The sequence below is a fragment of the Oxyura jamaicensis genome, chromosome 4 (genome assembly GCF_011077185.1).
Source record: "Oxyura jamaicensis isolate SHBP4307 breed ruddy duck chromosome 4, BPBGC_Ojam_1.0, whole genome shotgun sequence".
NCBI classification, from domain to species: domain Eukaryota; kingdom Metazoa; phylum Chordata; class Aves; order Anseriformes; family Anatidae; genus Oxyura; species Oxyura jamaicensis.
This window is the reverse complement of record NC_048896.1, coordinates 80,111,569-80,135,214: the sequence shown is the minus strand read 5'-3', so window position 1 is coordinate 80,135,214 and position 23,646 is coordinate 80,111,569. Positions and strand designations below refer to the sequence as shown.

At 37.4% G+C, this 23,646-nt stretch overlaps 1 protein-coding gene across 4 annotated transcripts in view; it reads right to left on the bottom strand.

The window, feature by feature from the left end:
* Nucleotides 1-23,646, bottom strand: part of FAM184B (family with sequence similarity 184 member B) — a 39,000-nt gene that overhangs the window by 6,732 nt on the left and 8,622 nt on the right. For 3 of the 4 annotated variants that reach the window (XM_035326135.1, XM_035326136.1, XM_035326138.1), the window contains exons 2-7: nucleotides 18,098-18,859; nucleotides 11,993-12,103; nucleotides 4,759-4,971; nucleotides 3,318-3,471; nucleotides 2,039-2,166; nucleotides 893-1,077 (exon numbers count right to left, since the gene is read on the bottom strand). In XM_035326135.1, the coding sequence (XP_035182026.1) occupies nucleotides 893-1,077; nucleotides 2,039-2,166; nucleotides 3,318-3,471; nucleotides 4,759-4,971; nucleotides 11,993-12,103; nucleotides 18,098-18,859 (1,553 nt within the window). The remainder of the gene's footprint in view (nucleotides 1-892; nucleotides 1,078-2,038; nucleotides 2,167-3,317; nucleotides 3,472-4,758; nucleotides 4,972-11,992; nucleotides 12,104-18,097; nucleotides 18,860-23,646) is intronic. The other variant, XM_035326137.1, reaches the window with a different exon arrangement.

Below are 23,646 nucleotides of genomic sequence, written 5' to 3'. Positions count from 1 at the left end.
TGGCCACTCTGACAATCTTCAGAGAGACATATCCCTTGAGTGCTTTTCTCTAGATGATGTAGGATGTTATTTAAAAGACTCCTTTAAAGATATACTCCTCAGAAATCCTTTTATATATACAGCTTGAGTAGTTAGGGGTATGCATTCTACACCATTGCAGAAGAGAATTGAAAGTTCCCTGTGTGCCAGATCCCTCAACCTCCCTGCAATGAGAATGTGTTAGGTATCATCATCCAGAAACTTCAAATGATTCAATGGCCCTACAGATGTAGTGGACAGTGAACCCCAATCTTGTCTCCCACGTAAAAACTAAGTTCACCACTTTTTCTGTATGGACATGAGAAAACTGCTACTACAGCACTGCAACACATGCTCTGTGCCTGTGGCTACACTATGAAGGTGCAATCCACCTTTTCTACACAGACAGCCAAGACTACAAGTCAGCTTGCCCTTCCTGTGCCCTGACAGCATATTACAGCTCCAGGCTTCCATCAGCCCAGGCACTGTCAATATTTGCTGTCACTGCCCTCACCCTGCAGTGCCCAGGTGGCTGCTATAGCCCTGGCAGAGTCTCACAGAGTATGTATGGCAATCTCAAATGGTCCCTTCAGAGTTGACAACCCTTTGGTGTCAGCTGCAGAGAGTGGTTTACCAAAAAGGACAGGACATAATACACAGGACATATTTCTTTGACTACCTGAACAATTAGTTCAAATGCTTTTATTGTGGCTGGAGGGAGAAATGTGATACTCCTGCTTTTGCAAAACTCCCAGCATCTACAATTAGAACTTCAGAAAGGAGAGAATCTGACATCACAACTAGAACATCTCTGATGCTGGCAGTAAGAATAGACTCTCTGGGTAGTACTGTGAAGTGTGAATTTAAGGCAAACCTTTTGAGTTGTTTCTCCCTGTCCTGAAGCTGTGCAGCTTCTTGCTTCTGTGACTCCAACTCAGCACTGAGTAGTTCCATTGTGTCCTTCAAAAGTAAATTCTCTTTCTTGAGCTCAGAAATTTCACTCTGGCATTTTTCCAGTTCATCGTGAAGAGATCTGATCTGGCTCTGGCTACTTCCTTCCTAAGAAAAAGGCCAAATTTAGTTCATAGGCTTATTTAGTTCATAGGCTCTTATTATTAACCTTAAGATCAGAGACCCATAGAAGGTTTGGGTTGGAAGGGACCTTAGAGACCATCTAGTTCCACTCCCCCCCACCATAGCCAGGGATGCCACCCACCAGACCAGGTTGCTCAGGGCCTCGTCTAACCTGGCCTTGAACACCCCCAGGGATGGGACATCCACAGTTTCTCTGGGCAACCTGTGCCAGTGCCTCACTACCCGCTGAGTGAAGAATTTCCTCCCAGCAGCTAATCTAAATCTCCCTTCTTTTAGTTTAACCTCCCCCCCCCCCCCCCCCCATGTCCTATCACTATCTGCCTGAGCAAAAGGTTGCTCTCCATCTTTTTTATAAGCCCCCCCCCGTTAAGTATTGAAAAGCTGCAATGAGATCTCTCTGGGGCCTTCTCCTCTTCAGGCTGAACATCCCCAGCTCTCTCAGCCTTTCTTCATAGGAGATCTGATCATCTCAATGGCCCTCTGGATCCTCTCTAACAGATCCACATCCTTCCTGTGGTGGGGGTCCCTGAGCTGGATGCAGTACTCCAAGTGGGACCTCAGAGATCTCCCTGTACTCGCATGCATTGCTTTTGCATGAACTGATTTTTCAATTCTATGTGAAGTTCTATGAGCAAGACAAAATCTGTGATCATAATTTCCTAAGCATACCTTATATTCTCCACATTTTTTGGAACATTCATTTATTACTTGTGCTTTAGACTATGATCTTTAAATTACAAAAAATCCTGCATTTTTTTCCCCATTTCTAAGCTGATAAACGATGCTAATGTTTTTAAGTGTGACATAAGGGAAGGAAACTTATTGCATTCCTATGAGAGACTTTTACTATGTCTGGAGAGAGAAATGCGATACCACTGCTTTCAGAAAACACAGCAAGATAACGAAGTAGGAATTGGATTCTTGCCTGTTGCTTCTTCAGTGTCCTCACACTCTTCAGCTCCATTTGGAGCTCTTCTATTTGTTTTTTGAGATTAGTGCACGATGTCTGCTGCTCAGAAAGTTCCATCCTTAGAGATCCTAGTAACAACCAGACTGACAATCATTAGGGCAGTCAGAGGCCAGATGGAGCAGAGGTAGATATAGACAATGTAGATGAAAACATTAATACATTACATTTGCTTTGTCTCACTGCTCCTCTGCCAGTAAATATAATAAACAGGAATAGAAAGAAAAAGGAACCTGCATTCTCCCTGGTAAAAGCTGAACCTGTTATAGACAACTCCATTGAGCAATAGTAAGAAGATACAGAGCTACAACAGCAGTAACACAACATCATAATCAGAGAGGTAAAGTCTGGGTCAGTTGTTTTGCAAACTGAATCACAATAATTACTTCTTCTAACCTTGGACTTTAATAGAGCCACCCTGAGCTTCCCTGTTAAGTCTTCTGATGTTTATAAAAGGCCATGACACACACTGAGATTTCAGTTTGTGCTAACACACAATGCAACACCTAAATGAGGGGATCTGTCATATACTGCTACCGTTGTGTAGATTGGGTACAAGTTTTAGAATGGAACAGGAGAAGGAGAAAGAAGTTTGCTTTTCTCATTTCTACATTTGTTCTTGAAGAAGCAGAACAGAATTTCTCTGTTGAACTTACTAACTTTAGAGAGCAACAAATCTTTCAAGTAAATTTGAATACTGAATAAAAAGCAAGAACAGAACCCAGCTTATATTTGAAGTACTTTTGAATTATTCTTTCTTTTTTATTTATAAAAGCCTCTTATAAATGAGATTTAATAATCAGAGTTCAAGCCTGGAGATATTACAGGTTCTCGCATTGCAGTTTTCTGGTCAGATCTGAACTATTTAGGCAACTTTCTAAACTGACCAAACAGTATGTATGGAGCAACAGATCTCCACTGCTGAACTCTACAGACTTGAACCATATATAATAATACTCACATAGAAAAAAAAGGAAAACTATGTACTAACTACAATATTCCAGTTTAATACACTACCAGATACATAGTTGTATGTTGCATACCAGCTGCTGACAGCTAAGAGCAAGGTTAACAAACAATGCCAAGTGTGTGTTGCTCAAATTGTAGGGTATGGGAAAGGAGATTCACAAAGACCTGAGTTCCCAGAAGATGACAAAGAAGATGAATGGGATGAAGGTCAGGGCTTTTCAGCATATCATCAAGCAGTACGAGCTGTGTATGACATGCGACATTATACCTAGCAATAGAGTTTGCTGTTTCTGTATCTGCTCGAGTTCATCATGTAATTCTTTCTTTGCTTTCTCTTCCAAGGTTTGCATTTCCAGCCTATGAGACTGATGTTGGATCTTGAAAGTCTCATTAAATTCCTTTTTCAAACGTTCTTCTGCCTCCTGTAAGCAAAGCACACCCCCAGAAAACAAAATAGTTGGAACTTATTTATTACCTTGTTCTTTTACTTGTAATGCCTGGATGAATCTGGTCTTTCATTGCAGAACTTTTACTATTTTCATCATCACTTTACATGACACTTCACCAATACAAGAATGAAAATTACAGTTAAAAAAAAAAAAAAAAAAAAAAAAGTTAAAAAATAAAACTTAACAAGGACAAGAGAACTTATCAAGGTATCTTCCACTTTGCTTCCATGATTTGCTGTACATCATGAAATCATAGCAATGACACAGACATTTGACATTAGAAAGATGTTTTATTATTCAACATACAAACCCCCAGATTTGACCTGTATGTCTATATTTATCACACTATTAAAAAAAAAGGCTTCTATCTTTCCTTTAATTTTTCTTGGACAGAACTTGCACTGTCATGAGAAGTGCTCCTGATACACTGCTGAAATGATATAAATGATGGAGCAGTTGCCATGTAGTGACTCTGAAAACAACCCCATACTGACAGTTTCATTTCTACCAGCCTTCAGCTTGGTTTGTTAAAGCTGGGATTTTATTCTGAATATATAAATAGGATATTAAATTCTTCTTAGTTTTTCTTCTTTTTTTTTTTTTTTTTTACCACATATGTTTTAAAAGGAGGTTTTCCCTAATGTTTGCAATACCAACAGGGACATCAGAACTCCATGTCACAATCGCATGTAGGTTTTTTTAAGCCCTTATTTTTTTTTCCTTGAACAGCTACTTAGTTGAGTACCTCAATATATTGCATTAACATTTAGTCACTGAAATAAATCCACTTGAACCTTTAAAAGCTTTGGTTATCTACTTACAGAATTGATTTCTTGAAGGTATCTAAGCCAATACACATCATTATACATGCATTATTATACTTCTCTTAAAGTATTTATGTATAAATGAATAATGGATGAAAAAGAATAAAATAAAGTCCTTTTAAATAGCATGCTTAGGAATTCTGTTGTATTTTTGAAACCAGAGTAGAACTAGAAGAGCTTGTATTCATCTCAGTTTAACTGCATAGGGTAGAATGTATTATTTTATGAAATACTTCATTCCACTGTGATCTCAGTTCAAATGTCAAAATAAAACAAACAAAAAACTTGAAGATGTTGAGGTTTCAATAATAAGAAGAAAATCATTATATGCAACAACAGCTATGCATTATTAAGATGAAAGGTAATAACTACGTTGATAATCGGTTTAGTTTAGCCCACACAATTTATTTTTTTAGCTAGTATCTCATAAACTGACCTTGAGTTCCTGTCTTTTGCTTTTCTCCAACATTTTTAAGACTTTTTGATGTGATGCCTCCAGTTGCAGTTTAACATTCTGGTTTTCTTTAATGGTGCTTTGAAGATCCTGCAAAAGCTTCTCTTTTTCTTTGTTGGACTGTAGATTATGCTTCTTCAGTGACTCCTTGAAATTATTTGCTTGTTGGTCTAATATTTGCTTCAGCTGAGCCACCTGCCAGAAAAGTAAGTTAGCAGGATAGGATTAATGGCTACACTCACACTGGAGAGGAACTATGTAAATTTGAGTATATTTATATATTTATATATATATATATAAAGTATAACTTGTGTTGCTTTATGAAAAATAGCAAGATGCTTGCTTCATTAAATGAGCACTTTGTTTCAGTGAAGAATGGAGCTACGTGATTTTTTTCCAGATAGCTAATATAATAACTAACTCAGAATGGTTTTAGCCAACTGAAAAATATTAATAGATCAATTTTAAAATCTTTTTTTTTTTTTTTTCATGGTGCCATTCTTGAGTAGGAAGCTTTGAATTCTTGATCTGAAACATTTAGAAATTTTACTTGATTTCTGTTTTTGAAATGACAAAAACACCTCAAATGAAACATTTATTATTAAAACTTATCATTTAACGATGCTCTTTAATTTTTCTCAGCCCTCTCATTGCTTTTTTGATTTGATTAATGAACAAAAAGCAAATGATTAGTGCAGCTTTAATAAGCAATTCAAAAGACCAATTAGAATAGCTCCTTCTGAAGAACATCTTGAAGCATCAGAGGTGAGAAAAATAGAGCAGTTCTTACAGTTCTTTGGGGATGCAGATACCTCCCTTCCCCCCCACCCCCCCCTTTTTTTTTTTTTGTGGGGAGGCAGGAATGTGCCTCATCTTTTTTCCATTTGGTAGATTTTCTAAACTTTCAGAAAAAAATACATTTGCCATTCTTAAATTTGCCATTGCAAGCACCTTAGCTGCGAAGTTTTGCAAAACTTCTTGCTTTTTCTTTTTGGAAGCATGTGAGAACATATATCTGTTTTCATCTTTTATATATTTGTACATTCCAACCTGATAGAAACAGAATTCAAACTGTAAAAGAGGTGAGGCTGCATCCTTACAACTTCATAGGAAAACAGACACAAATACAGTAGGAGACAGAGACTAAATTTCTCCTTAGTTTATGCCCAAATGTGGCAAACTAGTTGGCATGCACTGAGGTGTGAGCATCACTAAGCATTAAAGCATGTGCTTAAGATTAAACGTGTTTTCCTACCTCTGAATGGATTCCAGCTCACATTTAGGTTCCTACTACATCCTTCAATTTCATTCTTGTAGCACTTTCCAGTATATTTTGTGTTACATAAGAGAAAAGGAGACATGCTGTGCAAAGCTCACTTCTCATTAACTTCTTGGCCACAGGCAGCATTGCACTGTCCAAAGGGAGATACTAATGAGCTATGTCGTATATCCCCAAATCCTAGGAATATTTTCTCATGATAGCTAAATGTATTCCCTCTACTTCATGGCTTAGCTCTTTCTCACAGCAGTTGAGCACATTGACTTCACTCCTCCAAAGGATGTTATCTTCTTTCCCTCTTTCCTGAGGCCCTTCTCCATTCCCAGATGGATTTCAGCCCTCATTCAAGTACTCTCTAAGCCTGTAGTATTCTAGTAGGTTCCCAGCACAAAACAATCCTCTGAAGGCTCAAAATGCTTGGTATCAATTCCCAGAATTTCAGTGCCTTTTGGAGAAAGGGCATTCTGTACCCCCACTTTATGACCACAACCTTTCATCTCCCCCTGTACTTGGCTCTGGTGAGGCTGCACCTCGAATACTGTGTTCAGCTTTGGGCCCCTCACTGCAAGGACACCGAGGTGCTGGAGCATGTCCAAGAAGGTTGACAAAACTGGTGAAAGGTCTAGAAAACAAGACTTATGAGGAGCAGCTGAGGGAGCTGGGGTTGTTTAGCCTGGAGAAAATGAGGCTCAGGGGAGACCTTATTTCTCTCTCTACAAATACGTCAAAGGAGGTTGTAGGGAAGTTGGGGGTCTACCTCTTCTCTAAGCAACAGGACAAGAGGAAATGGCCTTAAGTTGTGGCAGGAGAGGTTTAGGTTGGATACTAGGAAAATTTTCTTCATTGAAAGGGTTATGAAGCATTGGAATAGGCTAACCAGGGATGTGGTTGAGTCACCAACCCTGCAGGTCTTCACAAGACGTTTTTCTCTGCAGAGCAACTAAGAGCTTGTAAACATTGTAAGAAAAAAATGCTCCATTTGGTCTTATGGTTGTTTACAACTTTGAGGAAAATATTTGGGTCTGATATTCACAGAATATTCACAGAATATCAGGCAAAGAGGATTCATTTCTGTATAAGGAAGATTCACGAGAAACACAAATGTTCACAGACTTCATGTGACGTGGAGATAACTCAAAACCTGAACGCACACATTTATCACGAGAACTACATAACTTCCTTACTGAGTCTGGTTCCTATACCTCTGTAACCACCTACAAGAGAGAGAGTTACTGTTCCATTTTTGAGTATGTTTATGGCTGCAGAACTGATGTTCCTATACACAAGTCAATATATCGTCTTCCTTCCATTTAAATAAAATTTGTCCTTCAGTTCAAATCCACAAATCATTTTTTTTTTTTTCTCCAGCTAATTGGTGGTGGCTGTTACTGATCATCACTGATCTTGTACTTCAGTTTCCCTCCATCAGTTTGCTCACAAAGAGCCATACCAATATTACAGTTAATGTGGACTTCCTTTACCAGATGGGGTAGTGTGCTATATTTGAACTTCCTTAGCTTTATTACTGATATTTCATATGTTCTGAGATCTACAACACTATCTGTAATTTATACATGACAGAAGCCTGCAAGCAGAGATGAACCTCATTAAAAAACTCTCTAATGGAGCTGCAAACTTGGCGGTAAAACCAAGCAATCAATACAACTTCCAGCTGAATCAATCCAAAGGAAACATTTTTGAATGTACGTCAGAATAAAAACTTAAAATGTGTTTCCTTCAGACTGAATTCAATGTTTTAAAAACTTAAATTATTTCCTCACTTTCAAGGAGATAAATGGCTTTATTCACAGCACGCAAGGGAAGAAGAGATGGCAGAGACGGTTCTGCTGTGTATGTTTAAGAGAGAAAGCAAGCATTGAGGCACAGAAAAAATGAGAGCAAGGGAGTACGTCCGTGTGCATTTGAAGGTAACTGGGACGCTTACCCAAGTGATGAAGGCCTAGGTTGACCAATGACAAGTTAATACATAAGTGAAGAAGTAGCAACAGGAGACAGTAGTATTTTATAGCCCAGTGACAAGGGAATTCTTTAAATGGTGAGAAAGCTGGCAGAAGGAAAAAAAAATAACTATGAAGCCCAGGTTTCTCACACTTCATGGGAATGCTAGCTTGGTAGGTAAGAAAGCAAACAGTCCTTCACCCACTGTTATGTGAATCGAGACTTTTATCTTGTTCAAGTACCAGAAAGTGAAAAGTTAGTTTTACCATCTCTCAAACAGTTTCAAATCAACTTGGAACATGTCATTGAAGCTATGCAACCAAATTGATTTGAATTAGCCAATTTGAAAAAGCATCTAGCTGCAGATGCCCCAAATTGTGAATTTAATCCAGCTAATCTTTCAGTTATGTCTTGACTTTTTCCTTTGTGTCATCCAATTAAAAACAACTAGCTGTCTGAACAAACAAGTGAAGAATATACTAGGCAAGTATAAGACTGTGCCTGCCATCACAGCTGGCTTGCCTTTTGACTTCTGCTTTGATTATTTTAATTCACTGTGCTTCCAAGCACTATGAATATTTGAAGCCTAGCTAATGTCTGCTCTCCCTTTCTTTTATTTGTTGTATGTAAGTGTGAAATCTCAAAGGCAGGATCTAAAGTTGGAATCAGAGAGTATATTTTGACTTCCTGTATCTTTTAAGTAGAAAGATCTGAGTTTCTCAATGCATTGCTAGGGGATGAATTTATATAAAAGACTTAAAACTGCCTTTTGATGTATTATAGAAGAGTCACCGCATTCGAGAGTTTGTTCAGTGAAAATAAGGTGCCTGAACACTGCAGGGTTTTACTCATCCTATGATGCTGTTACATCAAAACACTAACACAGCATAAAAAGTAACAAGAAAATAATGAAATGCTATTTTATTGTAGTCTTTAGGCTTATTTCACAGTTACTTCAGTTAAGTTCACAGTTAAATGCCTTCCTAAACTTATGTCAATTCCTGACTGGAGGGGCAGGTGCAAACACAATAGTCACATCTCTACTGCTGCTACCATTATGTGGTGGTGCCTCCAAGACCATGATCAAGGTTCTGGGCATTGCTGTGTTAGCACTGTTCACAGATATATCACAAAGGGATTCCTGCCCTTCCATTTTATGTACCTTTTAATTCCAGAATAGTCTCTTTCACACATGCTGAAGAGATCCTGGAGTGCCTGAGCAAGAGACTGAAGGACTCTAATGAATTAGCAGTCAACCTACACAGGTGTCTTTCCTTACAAGGCACCAAACAGGCACAAATCTAGCTTATTTATTCAGAAATATCTCAATAATAAAGAAATACTGTCATTTTGAAGTGTATCCCCAGAGAGAACAAATTATCATGATTCTGTCTACTCTGCACAGTGTTCTAGCTATGTCAGCCCAACCAAAAATATGCCTTATGCAGCCAAGAAAGCTATTTTTAGATGTGAAATCGTATCCAGGTTAGAACTGGATTAGTAACAGCACATTGCCTAACCTTCGAGGCGGAAGCTCTGGGCTGAGCCATTGCAAAGTTCCCAGCTGGGAATCATGCCCTCAGTGAAACATAATGTTGTATAGTAAATGGTGTTTTCTTGGCTGTGAATAGTCAAATATTTATAGAAGTAAAGTATTGTAAGTTGAAATTACAGCACTTCCCTGGCAAAACTGCCAAGCAACTGGTTCAGAAAATAACCCAGGGCATACCAAGAACAATGCAAACTTTCTCTTCAGAAGAACCATTTCCATCTTCACCCTTTTGCAAGCACTGTAAGATATACTGAATTTTTTCTTAGTGTTCTGTTGATACTTATCATGCTGTTGTGAATATATGACATGATATTCACTATTTTATATTATTTATTTCTGTATTTAGTGACAATAATTTTCCAGTAAACCTTGCGTTTACCATGATCTCATGATATCAGAAGAAACAGGTTTCTTTCCTATTTTTCTGGCCTGAATGTGTGACTTCAAGAAGAGTAATTTGATGGCTCATTGCTTTAATTCTTGCATCTGCAAAAGCTGAACAATAACTGCTTCACAACATAAGCCTTTTGATTTCTTTGAGACCTTCCAATGGAATATACCAGCTGCATATAAATATGCAATATTACCAGGTTGGACAGTATCCATCTCTTCCCATCATACCTCAAAATGAGTATAACTTTCAGGCACTATACAGCAATGCCAGCAGTTTTCAGCTTTGAATAGCCTAAGATGTTTTTATGGAAATATGTACATTAAGGGGAATTAGAAAGAGAATACAGATGACTGATTTCTGAGAACCCACATGTTACATTAGGTGCAAGGAAGTCATTCTGGACAGGCCAGCACAAGCTAGATTGACCTGAAATGCTCTCAGTGAAGAAAACTGTAGAAAACAGTGTTATACACAAATGTGTAATAAAATGTAAAACTACGATTTAGCTAGAAATTTTAGAACATTAAGTACTAATAGCTAGGGAAAGTGAAAACAAGAGGAGATGTGACATCTTACTTAGGCCCTCAATGAGCCTATCTGTCCTCTCTCTGTCTTTGAACACTGAAAGAGAGCTTATGACCACTCAGAGTCCACAAATGCCAGCTGAGAAAGATCTAGGGTTTCATCTTTTGCAGAGCTGTTCCCATGCAAGCACCTACTGAGCTTGCTAGAAGTGAAACTGGTTAGAAGCACTGAAGATACAAAGTGATAGAAATTATAGATGGTTAGAAGAACTGTGGCTATCTCTAATTCACTAGTATAACAGTGTCAGCTACCTAATTCCTGTTACTGTCCATTACTTTTTCTTGAATTAGATTGAAGAAATTTTGTATTTTGGGGAATATTCTGGTCTTCTGATTTCATTTTGTAAAAATTTGGCTCCTCAAAACCTCAATTGTCAGGGGAAAAAAAAAAAAAAAAAGACAGGTCCTTATGATGAAACATATGCACTCACTTATAATCATTTTATTGCTGAAAAAGCTAAGAAATGTAATGATACATTTGGGATAGGAAAATAAATGCAGCACTGAGCATCAACAGAACCTTTCACTAGGGTAATGACTACAGTTCTCTTAAAGCATTTACTTTACAGCTTATTTACAAGATACAAGTATCGAAATGTTCACAAGCAAAACCTTTGCATGAGAACACTGAAGAAGAAGAAATATCCTGAGCACAAAATTTTAAAGCATGTAATATTAACCTAAGAGATCTGAACAATGCTCCAGGGCAACACCTGAGGCAGAAAACATATATTCATAGTTGTGAGCAATGTTAAAGGTGCATTCTTTACCTGGTTAAGTAATTGCCTTGCAGCAGTTCTGCTTTGTTTTGACAGAAAATTATTTATCTAACTTGCAGGCATGGATTTTCAAATCATGACACTTTATTGTATTAATATTTTGCAAGATGTACTAATCTGGAAAATGTGCATCACTTGGCCTTCAACACCTATACATACAGCTGTTAACGGATAATCTAATACTAAACCATCTCAGGTATTTATTTCCAGATTAATCCACGTTAGCAGATTTGCATTGTGACTTAGATGTAACTGGAGCAAGGAACGCTATATAAGCTGTGTCATCCTCAAAGCTGCTTTGGGGCCACAATGGTTTCCCTATTTCATTCTTAATCTTGAGAACATGGAGACATAACTAATAACCAGTATATAAAATACTGTGCATTCCAAACTGCTTCAGTTACCCCATCAGTCACTTTATCAAGCAGGCAGAACAGAAACAGTGATCTATTATTATTCAGTGATTTCCATTCAATTCCCTTGCTCAAGGAAGCAAACAAGAAAGCCCTTTTACATGTCTATACAAAATAAGAAAAAAATTATCAGAAAGTAAGGAATATTCTAAGGCCATATAGCCCTGTAGGGGGTTTCATTTGGGGTTTTCATTTTCAGATGAAAGGAAAAATGAAGTGCCCTCTTATTACTGAGTTACATATACATTCAGCTTACTTCAAGTGAAGAGTTTTGAAGTTTCACAGTTAGGGCTTCTTTCTCTTTCTCTAGTTGCTTTATTTCATGCTCAGAGTTTCTTTTAAATTCCTCTAGCTGTGTCTGGAGCTCCTAAAGTTAAAAAAAAAAAAAAAAAAAAAAAAAGAGGAAAAAGAAAAGAAGAGAGCATGAAATAGCTGGGACAAAACAGGCAGCATGAAAATAAGGTACTTAAGATTTCTTTAATACTTCTCTGTGACTCTCTAAGAAGAGGTAGTTATAAGCAATAATATTTACTGCCTATAAATAATAAATGCCTACTATTATGCTTTTTCACTAAAATATGAAATGATCTGACTTACGTGAAGAATTTTAGCCTGGCATCGCTATAAGTATACAGTGTACAAACTCGTTCACATAAAACAATACAGTATGTAAAAGGCAGAGTCCTTTTCATAAGGCTTACACTTGATATTGATCATATATGAATATCTTCATGATCAGATAAAATAATTTACTCCCACAGATTCCTTTATGAGAAGCAGGACTGCAAAAATGCATGAACTCCAGCAGTTTCAGAGGACAGATATGAATTCTTCTGAAGTGCACTTAACACAATTCATAGTTCCCAAAATCTAGAAGGTACTGTCAACGTTAAGTGATAGAAACTGCACATTTTTTACAACTTCACAGCTCATCTGCAAGAGTTTTGATTATTCTCAAGTAGATGTTGAACTTGGAAAGTTATAGCAGTGTTAAAACCAGGAAAATAACAGAATCACCATCTTAGCAGCAAGAACAAGGGTCATTTGACCCGTAGCCTGACTGTCTAACCCTACAAACGGCTGTAATCCCTTTTTTTTTTTTTTTTTTTTAATTAGATGCCTGACAAACACACAAATGCAGTAGGAGACAGAGACTAAATTTCTCCTTAGTTTATGCCCAAATGTGGCAAACTAGTTGGCATGCACTGAGGTGTGAGCATCACTAAGCATTAAAGCATGTGCTTAAGATTAAACGTGTTTTCCTACCTCTGAATGGATTTCAGCTCACATTTAGGTTCCTACTACACAGGAACATTACAGTTTGCAAATGTGCCGCAGCCAAAGGATTCCATGCCACTGGGCAAGAGAGCAGAATTTACCAGAAAGCACTTCTCAGGAAAGTGAAATTCTTTGAAGAATGTCTTAAGCCAATTGCTGCTAATACATACCAACAACAAAACAGTGTCTTGGCCACTTAAAACAAATTGAGAGAAGGTAGTGCTCGGGCAACTTGCCTGAAGCTGCTCTCTTGTCCATGAGAAGACAATCATTCTTTCTGATTATAGTTACATAAGGACATACATACACACTTATGTATTTGTTTGTAATCAGTGGTGTTGTAATTGATAACACCTGCACTCCAGATCCATTTACTAACACTTTGTAGAATTAGCTTCTCTGCCTAAACAATGCAAAATGTTGATTAAATCAATGGATATGAGTATTTCACAGCAGAGATCCATGGAAATTGAAGTCAGAAAATGGAATATACCTACAATACATTTTTCTTTAGGAGGGAACTTACATTAATCACTCCAGCTGTCACACACAAAGCATGCAACGTGTTGCTAAGAAGGCAGTTTGTCACATCAAGGATAAATTCACCTTCCTGCTTCTGGAGCTTTTCACAGAAATGTCAGCTCGACTTTCTTCTTTCCTTTTTTTTTTTTTTTTTTTTTTTTTTTTTAAGTAAGACCATAGCAAGAAAATCCTTGCATTTTATGATAATTCAAAGTGCCTCCAGTGAGGATAATTCAAATGATGTCACTGTGACCAATAAGATTAAAGACAGATGAATTAGAGCATCTATAAATAGAATATGTCTACCTTCTGCATTTTTTTTTCAGCTTGCATGAAATTTCAGACTAACTTGATTTCCTTTATATGCTTCATTACAAGATCTTCCATTTAACAGCTATTCCTGCAGACAAATCTTCCTTTTGGAACTGATAGTTGCCTTTACAATGAAAGCTCTCAGTGTTTTTCACTCATACCCTCTTTTAGCTACAGCTTCCATAGTCTTTGCAGTACACTAGCTATATAATATGACAAAACCAAGATAGAATTCTGTGGTCTCAGCTACGTATTTTGTTGGGAATATGCTATTTCAGTGGATACACTCCACTGAAAAATACTGGCTTTATTTTAGTAAACAGTGCGGAACTTTAATGATTGAGGGTTGCATGCCTCATCTGCAGCTATTTATTTTGTAATTTTGTATTTTTTTTTCCTTTTTTGTAATTTTGTTTTGGGTGTGTGACTCACTTCAATGTATGGAGGCTTCCTCAAGGATAACCTTAGTTATTTCAACAAGTACAAAGGAAAATTTATTTTCGTTATGTCTCCAATAGCAAGTCTAATTTTCCACAGTGGTAGTAAAACTGGAAAAATTAAAGAAATATATAGAAAAAAATTGGGTCTGTACAATTGATTTAGGGGAGACATTGCACACAGAGGAAACTCTCAGGATACATATATTACTGGTTGTAGGGAGTCCGTTCCTGGTATTATTTCTGCTTAGCTTTTCAGAAGAAAAGAACTGCTCTCTACCAAAAAAATAATTTAAAACATCTGTGTTTCAATTTGACTTAACAAAGAAAGTCTGACTTGAATCTTGTTCTCTTCCAGTTTTTGGTTATAGAAGAAGTTGAATGCTTTAATCTGGTCTAGCTCCAATTTACTTTAAGGATATCAAGTAGTGTCTTAGCTGTCATTGAGCAACTGATGCACTTGAAGTTAGGAACACTTAGGAACACAAGTCAGTGTTTCACTGGATGAGGGCAGAGCTCTAGGAATCTTATAGGACTGACTTCTATAGGATAATTTAAAGGTCATTAATGTTGAAAGCACAATTACATTGATTTCAATACTTTTTGGCATGCTTTGGAATGTTTAAGAGCAAAGCACCTGTTTCAGCTCTTGCACATCTTCAGAGCCTCTCATTTGGTTTTGTTTGGCAGAAGTCATTTGCTGCAGTTGCAATATTTGATGCTTCGGTTCGTCTACTTCATTAAAAGCTTTGCTCTGTGAATTCAATACAGCTTCTGTATCTTCTGTGGTAGCAACATTTACATTTCAAATAGCATAACTAACGTGTGGAATGTGAGTGACTAACAAGGGAAATAATTCAGAATGACATTAATGAGCATCTTACCTGCTTTTTGCAAGATTTCCTCCTCCTGAAACGTATTTCTCTCTGACTACACTTAGATTTTCCTTCACGCTTTTCAACACACTTTTTGATCCCAGAATTTCTTGCTGTGTTCCCTAAAGCTCCACTTCCAAATTCTAAAATATGCATTGTGCTTCTATGTTTATTACATATGTTCTTTTTTTTGTTATCTGGAATAAATCATCATTTTCTGTCTTGGTGCAGTTCCATGGCATGAATCTTTCACCTAGATAGAATGTTTAAAATAATCTTTTGCTCTCCCATACCCTTAAAGTGACTCTGTTGCCAGAATATTTGTAATGTGGGGCCTTTAACTCAGATGCAGTAAGCATCATTGTAAGGTGAACACTCATCAAGGGTTACCATTTACAAGATACCTGAAATTATCCTAAATTTGGAACAGGACATACTTCCTTTAATTTTCTGACAACTTGTGCTGAAAGATAATATTTTTCCAGTTGCTGAATTAGAATAATTTGTAACACAATTCATAACACAGATGCCTAAAAAAAGAAAAATCATCTACAGACTTTGCTGAGAACTGTCTGTCCATAACTAAAGGTAGAAATTAGAGCATAACTATTGCTGCATTTCTGGAGGTTTTAGCCTCAGTTTCCAAATGTCTAACACAATACTGCAATACTTAGAGTAAATTTCCATTTGTTACTATGTGAATGCTATTTGAGTAGAACCTCATGGTTTAAACCTACTTGTATTTGACACTGTCTGTAGTTGAAAACTTAAAGGTGTGTTTCTTTTACCTCTGTCATATGCCAAAATTATTCCGAAACTAGACTGAACAGATCAGACTTAATAACTTGTCTTCCTTTATATTATTTCTTCCCCAGTAATAATAATAAACATGAGCTAACATGATGCCTTTCATCTAAAAGTCTCAAACCGCTTGACATACACTAAGGAGAAAACAGAAAAATCGCTTTGCTTAAACATCAGTCCTTTTATCTTTCATGCATTTTGACAGCTTTTTTTGGATAGCATTTACTGGTGATCAGAGGCATTACTGATTAAAGAAATGCTTCTGTTTCCAAATCTGCCATTGTCCATAAGATTCTGAAAAAAATGTAACATTTAACCGTGGCAACAGAAATAGCCAATTGGAAAAGTAGAAGTTTCTCCTTTCTATTTAAACTAGAGAGAAATAGAAAATAACATTGTGTCTAAATTTTCTCCTTCCAGATTTAACCTAGTCCCAAACTCTCTTTAAAGGTTCAAGGCAATATGCTAAGCTGGTGTGTAAATCAGTCTCATTCATAGACTTAGAGGATCTGAAATGTACAAGAAATGAGCACATGTCTATCAGAAGAGATTTCAGTTTCATGTAGCTGATACTGAATTTAGAAATTAAATTGCTAAAGACCCCACCTTTTTATACCCAGTTCTTGTCAGATTTTATTTTTTTTTATTATTCCTAAAACACTGCCTTTTTGACACAGTAACATAGAACAGTAAATCATGTGCTTAAATTTTCGTGCATCTCTTCTCCATTTTTCCTGAATATTATTTAAAGAAACCACAAGAAATCAGGATCTTACTTGTCCCTCCTCCCTCTTATCACTTATAAATATAGAGCCAGGACACTTTCCTTAATGAAACAGATACTACGGATTTATGTGACTCAGTTGAAAAAATGGTTTATCTGCATCTCTGCCATTCGTTATTACATCTCTGCTCTTCTGTGGAAAGTAGAGGTTGTTCTGCTATTGATCTACTTTGAGAGAATGGTCCTTAATGATGTTGGGGAAGGTGAATTCAACACACCCTCTGGCCTTGTGAAACTCACACAGGCAGTGACTGTATTAAAGGCTGAACTCCCTCACAAAACATTCCCAACGAAGAGGCCCATGGCTGTGCACCATCACCAAAGTGATGCTGTCTGGCAAGACTTGAGGGCAGATGGTGAAAAGGGTCACAGATGTTTTGGAGGAAATATAGCTGACTGGGTGATCCTGCTTTCTACAGGATTCTGGGGTTCTCTGAGACTCTAAAGGAGATAAATCTTTCTCATTAGTAAACTATTTTTGTGATTCTGAAATGCTCCAAATCTAGACCTTCAAGATATTTTCTTATTTGATATGTTAGGTTGCTGTCACAGTGCTGGGGTCAGGTCTAGCAGGTAAGTTTCTGTGATGGGAGAGACCAATACTATTAGAAGGAAGTGGAACTGTTGAACACAAAGCCTGGCTGCGTGCTTTGGCTTCACTACTGTTCATCAGTGTCTCTCCCATACCCTGACCTTACGTACCAAATGCAGCCAATCCCTGCAACTGCCTCTGGCAGAAGAGGCAATGAAGCAGAAAGGGGCTGCAGAGCTGTGCTGCTAATGTACAAGAGAGATACCAGTTGGGTAGACAGGCAAGGTGTGAAGTGAGAAGTAACTGTGAAACTCACCACATGAAACTTCACAGGTGTAAATGACGCTTCATTAGATGTCACTTGGAATGAGGCATTCTTTCAAGAGTAATACAATACAAAGCACTTAATTCCTAACCTGCCAGCTCACTGCATGGTCTCTTATCTGACCATGTTCATACCAATACACTGAGCTGCTGACAGCTGCAATGCAAATGGAGAATGTACTGTGTAAGTAATCGTTACTAGTGTTAGTGCCTGGTTGGTTCTCCACAGTTCTGGGCAGGAAAGTTAACAGCTCTGCTCAGTGAACAGACAAATTTTACCTCACTTCTCCCTCAGGGAGTATGAAGTCTAGAAAGACTTCTCCTAATGAGTTACTAATCATCTTAACTCCTTCTTCAAAATTCTCAGCACCAAAACACTCTCGTTTCTCTTCCAAGCCTCTAGCACTGCTTTAGTGTTTACAAAGCTTTTGACTCAAAATGATGTTTAAAAGAACTCTCTTCACCCAGATTTTAAAAATATACAATTTTCTACCTGTATTCTCTCTTTCAGCTTCTGGGAATGCTTCTTTCTCTCATTTATCTTCTGGCTTTTCTCCTCTAGGTCTGCCTCCAGCTTCTTTACTTGCTGCAGCAAAAAAACCTCCTTAGCCTCTGAGCTCTTCCTTTGCTCCATTTCTCCTTGCTGACAATTCTTTGTTTCTGCCGTGGATTGCCGCATAGACTTTTTCAAAGTCTCTTTTTCTCTCTCACAGGTGGCTTGCAGGTGGCTTGTTTTCTGCGTATATTCTTTAATTGCTCTCTGGTTCTCACTCTTCAGGTTTTCCATCTCATTTACTACAGCTTGTCCTTCCACATTGTATTTTTCATCTAAAATTTCTTTTCTATCTAAGTTTTGTCTACTAGATGCTTTGCATTCATTCATCAGTCCTTCAGACTCACGATTTAAATGTAAAAGTTTGTTTTCAAAGTCTGCATTAGTATCTACTGTGTCTGTGGAATGGACCATCTGTGCCTGTTGTACTTCTGTCCTCAGTTCCCTCCCTTCCACCTGCTGCTTGCACAACGTTAACTCTGCCAAGGCTTCTTCCTTTAGTCTCTTATGTTGTTCTACTGCAATTTCAAGAGCTTGAATATGTTTTCTCAGCAATTGTTCTTCTTCAGCTTTGCTTTTATACTGGAGAATTGTTTCCCTTGTCTCAGCAAGAATGTGTTGAATTTCTTCTTCATGAGCATCTCTCAGAGCCTGTATACTAGCCTCCTGTTCATCATTCTTAGTGTTCAGGGCATATATCACCTGTAGATGAAGGAAAAGAATATAGGAAATTAAAGTGTCTGGTAAATGGTAGTGTTATGCATTCATTTGCTATATTTAGCAAGAGAACAATCACTACAGTTAAATATGTTGTCTTTTTTTTTTCCCTCCACTAGCAACAGAAAGGATAATTATAAACTGCAAATCCTTGTAGAGAAAGAAGACAATATTGTGAGAAATATTTTTTTCCAGATTTTTTTAGAGATTTACTTTTTTGTTCTTAGCAAGTTGTCACCTCATACATCAGGTTTGACCTCTACTACAGGGACCGAAACAGAAATTCTGTAAGAAGATTAAATTCTGCATTCCTGACCTGAACTGAAACACCACTGAAGATGCACTCCAGAAGCCATATGACTGACATATTAACTTGTTTAGCATTTCAAGATAGCTATTACTCAGCTGCAAGCACCTTTAGGTTTGAATCTCAGAAGTGCTCAGGTAATATCTTTTATCTTACCTCAGTAACAGCAATAAATCTCAAAAACCATGCTTTAGCAGATGGCCCTGCTTGAGCAAAGAGGTTGGACAAGATGACCTCTAGAGGTCCCTTCCAACCTCACACATCCCGTGACTCTGTGATTATGCCTATTGGTCTCTCAGCTGAGCCTTTCCCTATAAGGAAGGATTGAAGATTACAGGGCCAGAATTCTAGTCTAATTAAATAATTAGTTATGGCTAATTTTATTTATTTGTTTAAGACTATACGACAATAAGTGACAAAAGTCTGGAGTCTGTGTCGTATAAACCCTGAAGACTTCTCCACAGTTACTGAATTTCCTTGGCTATGTCTAACCATCCTTTTTGGAGCTCTCTGTATATTCAATAACATACTGAATTTCAGTCATCCATAAATGAAAGCAAACATACAAATACATTTTGTGTGAAGTCAACTTCCTCCCTGGTGGTAATGAAATAAATAAAGAAGCCTTAAAGAGTTACAAATGCAAAGAATGGTCTGAATACATTTCTGGATAAATATGTAACAGAAGAGAGTAAGAGCATGATATTCCAGAAGACAAACAGACACGAAGTCATTGTCTACATTTAGATATGCATACTGGTTGGCCTTAGATTAGATGTTAAATCTCCTCTGCTATTTTTGACCATTTTTCCTTTGAAACAGAAATAGTTGCAGGATACTAAGCAGATTCCTCCTCCCCATAAGTGGTAACTAAAATAATTCTATGAACCTTTTTTTAACTCTTCCAGAGACAGACACAAAAACTACAAGGAAAATGTTAATTTTGCTCATGGCTTTGGAATGATCTGTAATAAGTTTGGGCAACTCTTCAATTAACTAGGTCGGATATATGCAATCATATTTTTATTTTGTTTCATCAGCAAAACAGAGATGAGCATTAGAACATCTGACCTTTGTGACTCAGACTTCTCCGTTAGCGATGAATTTATCTCGTAAATCAGCACTGCCTGTCTCATATTATGCTGTGTTCAGTCTGACTTTCAGTAGAAATTGGGTTCCTCTGAGGTCTGACTTCATCCTCAAGCTTCCTCAAATTCCACTGAGTGTTTGAACAAATTGGAGACATTCTACATTAATGATTATCACCAACATCTTAGGTGAGTTATCTAAAAGACTGTGAGAAACTGAACTCCCTGCTCTATCAATCATTCCTACACATCTGTTCAATAGTGGCTAGAACCACAATGAAGAATTCTGACTTGAAAATGAATGCCATTAAATTTAATCTTCAAGCTTGACTGCTGAAACTGATTCCTCAGTATCTTAACCTCCTTAAAAGATTTAATTTTCAGAGGGTTGCTGCTCTGTACTTTCTGAAATTTAAGCCCCTCACACGTCTTTCACTCCCTACTGAATATAGCTACTTTATTCCTATCCCAGATGCCTCATTGAAGAGAGTCGAGTTAAGTGAGATGAATCTGGTCAGTTTATGTGCATTTTGCTGGAAGGAAAAATACTGAAAAATGATTCCACCACCTGTACCTTGTAGAGTGTACATGATGCTGACTAATGTGGTATAAACCTCTTGACAGTTGTGTTGATCAAAAGCTCATCAAAAACATTTCTAAAAATGATTGGTTAGACAACACAGACAGAATTGCCTTCAAATGCAAAAAGCACTGCATCACTCCTTGATTAAACTAGCTTAATACCAATGGCTACCACCTCCTTACAGCTCTCCAAAGCATTACGTGCACTGGGAGACATCGTACTCATGTTACAGCAATCGAGTTATATGGCAGCTTGGTAAAAACACTATTACACAGTATACACCACCAAAGCATTACGACTTTTTAGATTTCCAGGTGTGACTTCAGTCCTTTGGAAGAAGCTAAAGAAATTTATTTTCCTCTGAAGTGAAAGCACAGCTCCATATGAAATACCTTTGTTTTCAAAAGTTGTTTTCATGTCAGTATACCCACTTCATGTTGGCTTACAAACCAGAACAGATACTGGGCATGCAAATGCTATGTGCACCAGCTTGGATGCAGGACTTTGGAAAGGCAAGCTTTTTGCAGTTTCCTTTTGTTTTCCATCTATATTCCCTTTTTATTTCATTTGATTTTTCCCTAACTTGCTTAGGTGTTTATGATTCCTGCCAAATTACTATCATGTGATTTTTAGTATGTTGCTTATTTTGACTTCCAGATCATTAATTCATATGTGAAATAAGGTGAGCTCTAAACCAAATCTTTGTAGCATCTCCCTCCCTACAGTCTGATTTCCGGATTCATGTTGCATCTTATCTGTCAAAACCATTTGCTACCTAACTTTGACATCATTTAACAAAACTTAAATAACAAAAACACCACAATTTTACATTTTGTGTACAACTATAAGGCATAATAAGAAATCAGTCAGCATGATATTCACATGAAATTTATTTCTATTTCTTTTTTCCTCTCTGTTTCTCTCCAACTTCAGTGTATTTATCAGGTTAAGTTGTAGTCCAATGCTGTCACAGAATTTTTATTTTTTCAGTAGAAGTTAGGTTAGGTAAAAATTTGTGTCTATTGAAAAAACACAGACCTCAATGAAAACATTTAAAAAGAGGATGCTTGTTCATCGATAAATCTACTGATGTGTCGATACACACACCTATATGGAAAAACAGAGATTAAGACTAAATTGTCAGATTAGAGAGAGTTTACTGCTCACCTTTTGCAATCTGTCTTGGCAAAGTTCTTGCATAACTCCTCAAGGTCTCAAATACCCCCATAGATTATTGGCCGTTACAGCCTTGGATGAGTTCAACTACCCTTATGAAGCTGTTTCAGACAGTTGACATGCAAGAAATAGAAGATGTCTTCAAAAGAAAACTACATTTATATCTACACCCTCTGTCTGTTTTAAGTTCAGTGTAGTGTAAGGGATTTTTTGTACAGAAGTAAAGATCAGTAAAGTTCACAACTCTGTGTTAAGAGAAGGAATCAAAAGGCCTTATCTCCCTGTATTTCACTGACAATTTAGTTATCTGTTTTTTGTTACATACCGAAACCAGATCTAAAGAGAGTGGTGATAGAATACATTTGCCAAATTAGCACTCAATATAGTGAAAATGTTCAATCAAGTGTCAGATTTTTAAAGATCTTTATGATTCCTTTTTTTTTTTTTTCCTAAGTATTTACTTACTTTAAATGCAGTAGAATTTAATACTACAAGTAGAATTCAAGAATCTGGAAAACATAGGGAAATAACTGGAGGCAGGGAGAGTACCTTACAAGAGGCATGTCATACTCCTGCCACTCTCTGGGCACCATCAGAGATGAGCAACTGCCTCAGATGTGCCCCAGCTTGTAATCATGTAAGTCTTTGTCAGCACAGTGTTTTTTAAAGGATTTTTTTTCTTTCAGTTTCTCTCCCTCCTCACAGAGCAGTACCATAAAAGTCAGAATCAAGATCCAAAGGACAGATGTTGCAATACTACACTATTACTCACATACCCCAATTTCTACCTTAATACTTGACCAAAAATAGCAACTACTCACATTCACATTTCAAGAAGACATTCTTATTAAGCAAAGACGCAAGAGCTAGCCTAAATATTAATGATTATGCTATTTTTTATGTATGCCTTGATCTTTAATTTTTACGCATTAAAGTTCAAAGTGTCATATTTGTATTGCAAACCATGACTCCTCTGGAGGACCAGGAAGCAGTGGTTAGTGCGGCAGCCTGCAGAACTGTACACCCTGGCTGCACAAGCAGGCAGGAGCTGCACTGTGCCCCAACACATCTGAAGATCAGTGGGTAAGAACTGCAAGGAGCACCACCAAGAGCATCTGTCCTGTAGTTTTGAGGCATTTCGTTATTTTTATAAAATACTAAGCATATTAGTAAGAACAATATTAACCAAAAATATTTAAGAGTACCAGCTACTGTTCTAAACAGCCCTGTTACCAAATTCTAGTAGTTCCCTCCTCCTGAATGAAAAATGCCAGATATTCAACTATAACCTCATATTTACATGAAAAGGTAGCTCTCATATAAACATTCCTCAGTTATGTGGTTATGTGATGTTCTGCTGCCCCTGAGCCCCTTGGAAGGCAAGTGCACGTACAGTAAGTACAATGCCAAGTCTGAACCAGCACTACTGAGCCTGAGCTAATGTGTCCCACTGGGAGGCAAGATAAATTAACTCAGTCTTGGTACTGGAGTATTCACACACCTCCTGATGGCTCTAAGCACTGCTGAGAAGAACTTGTGTGTCTGTTTGCTCCTACTAAAAGCACAGGTTAAGTAAGTGGTCTTCAGCAGCACACAGAGACAGCCTGGTGGTACACAC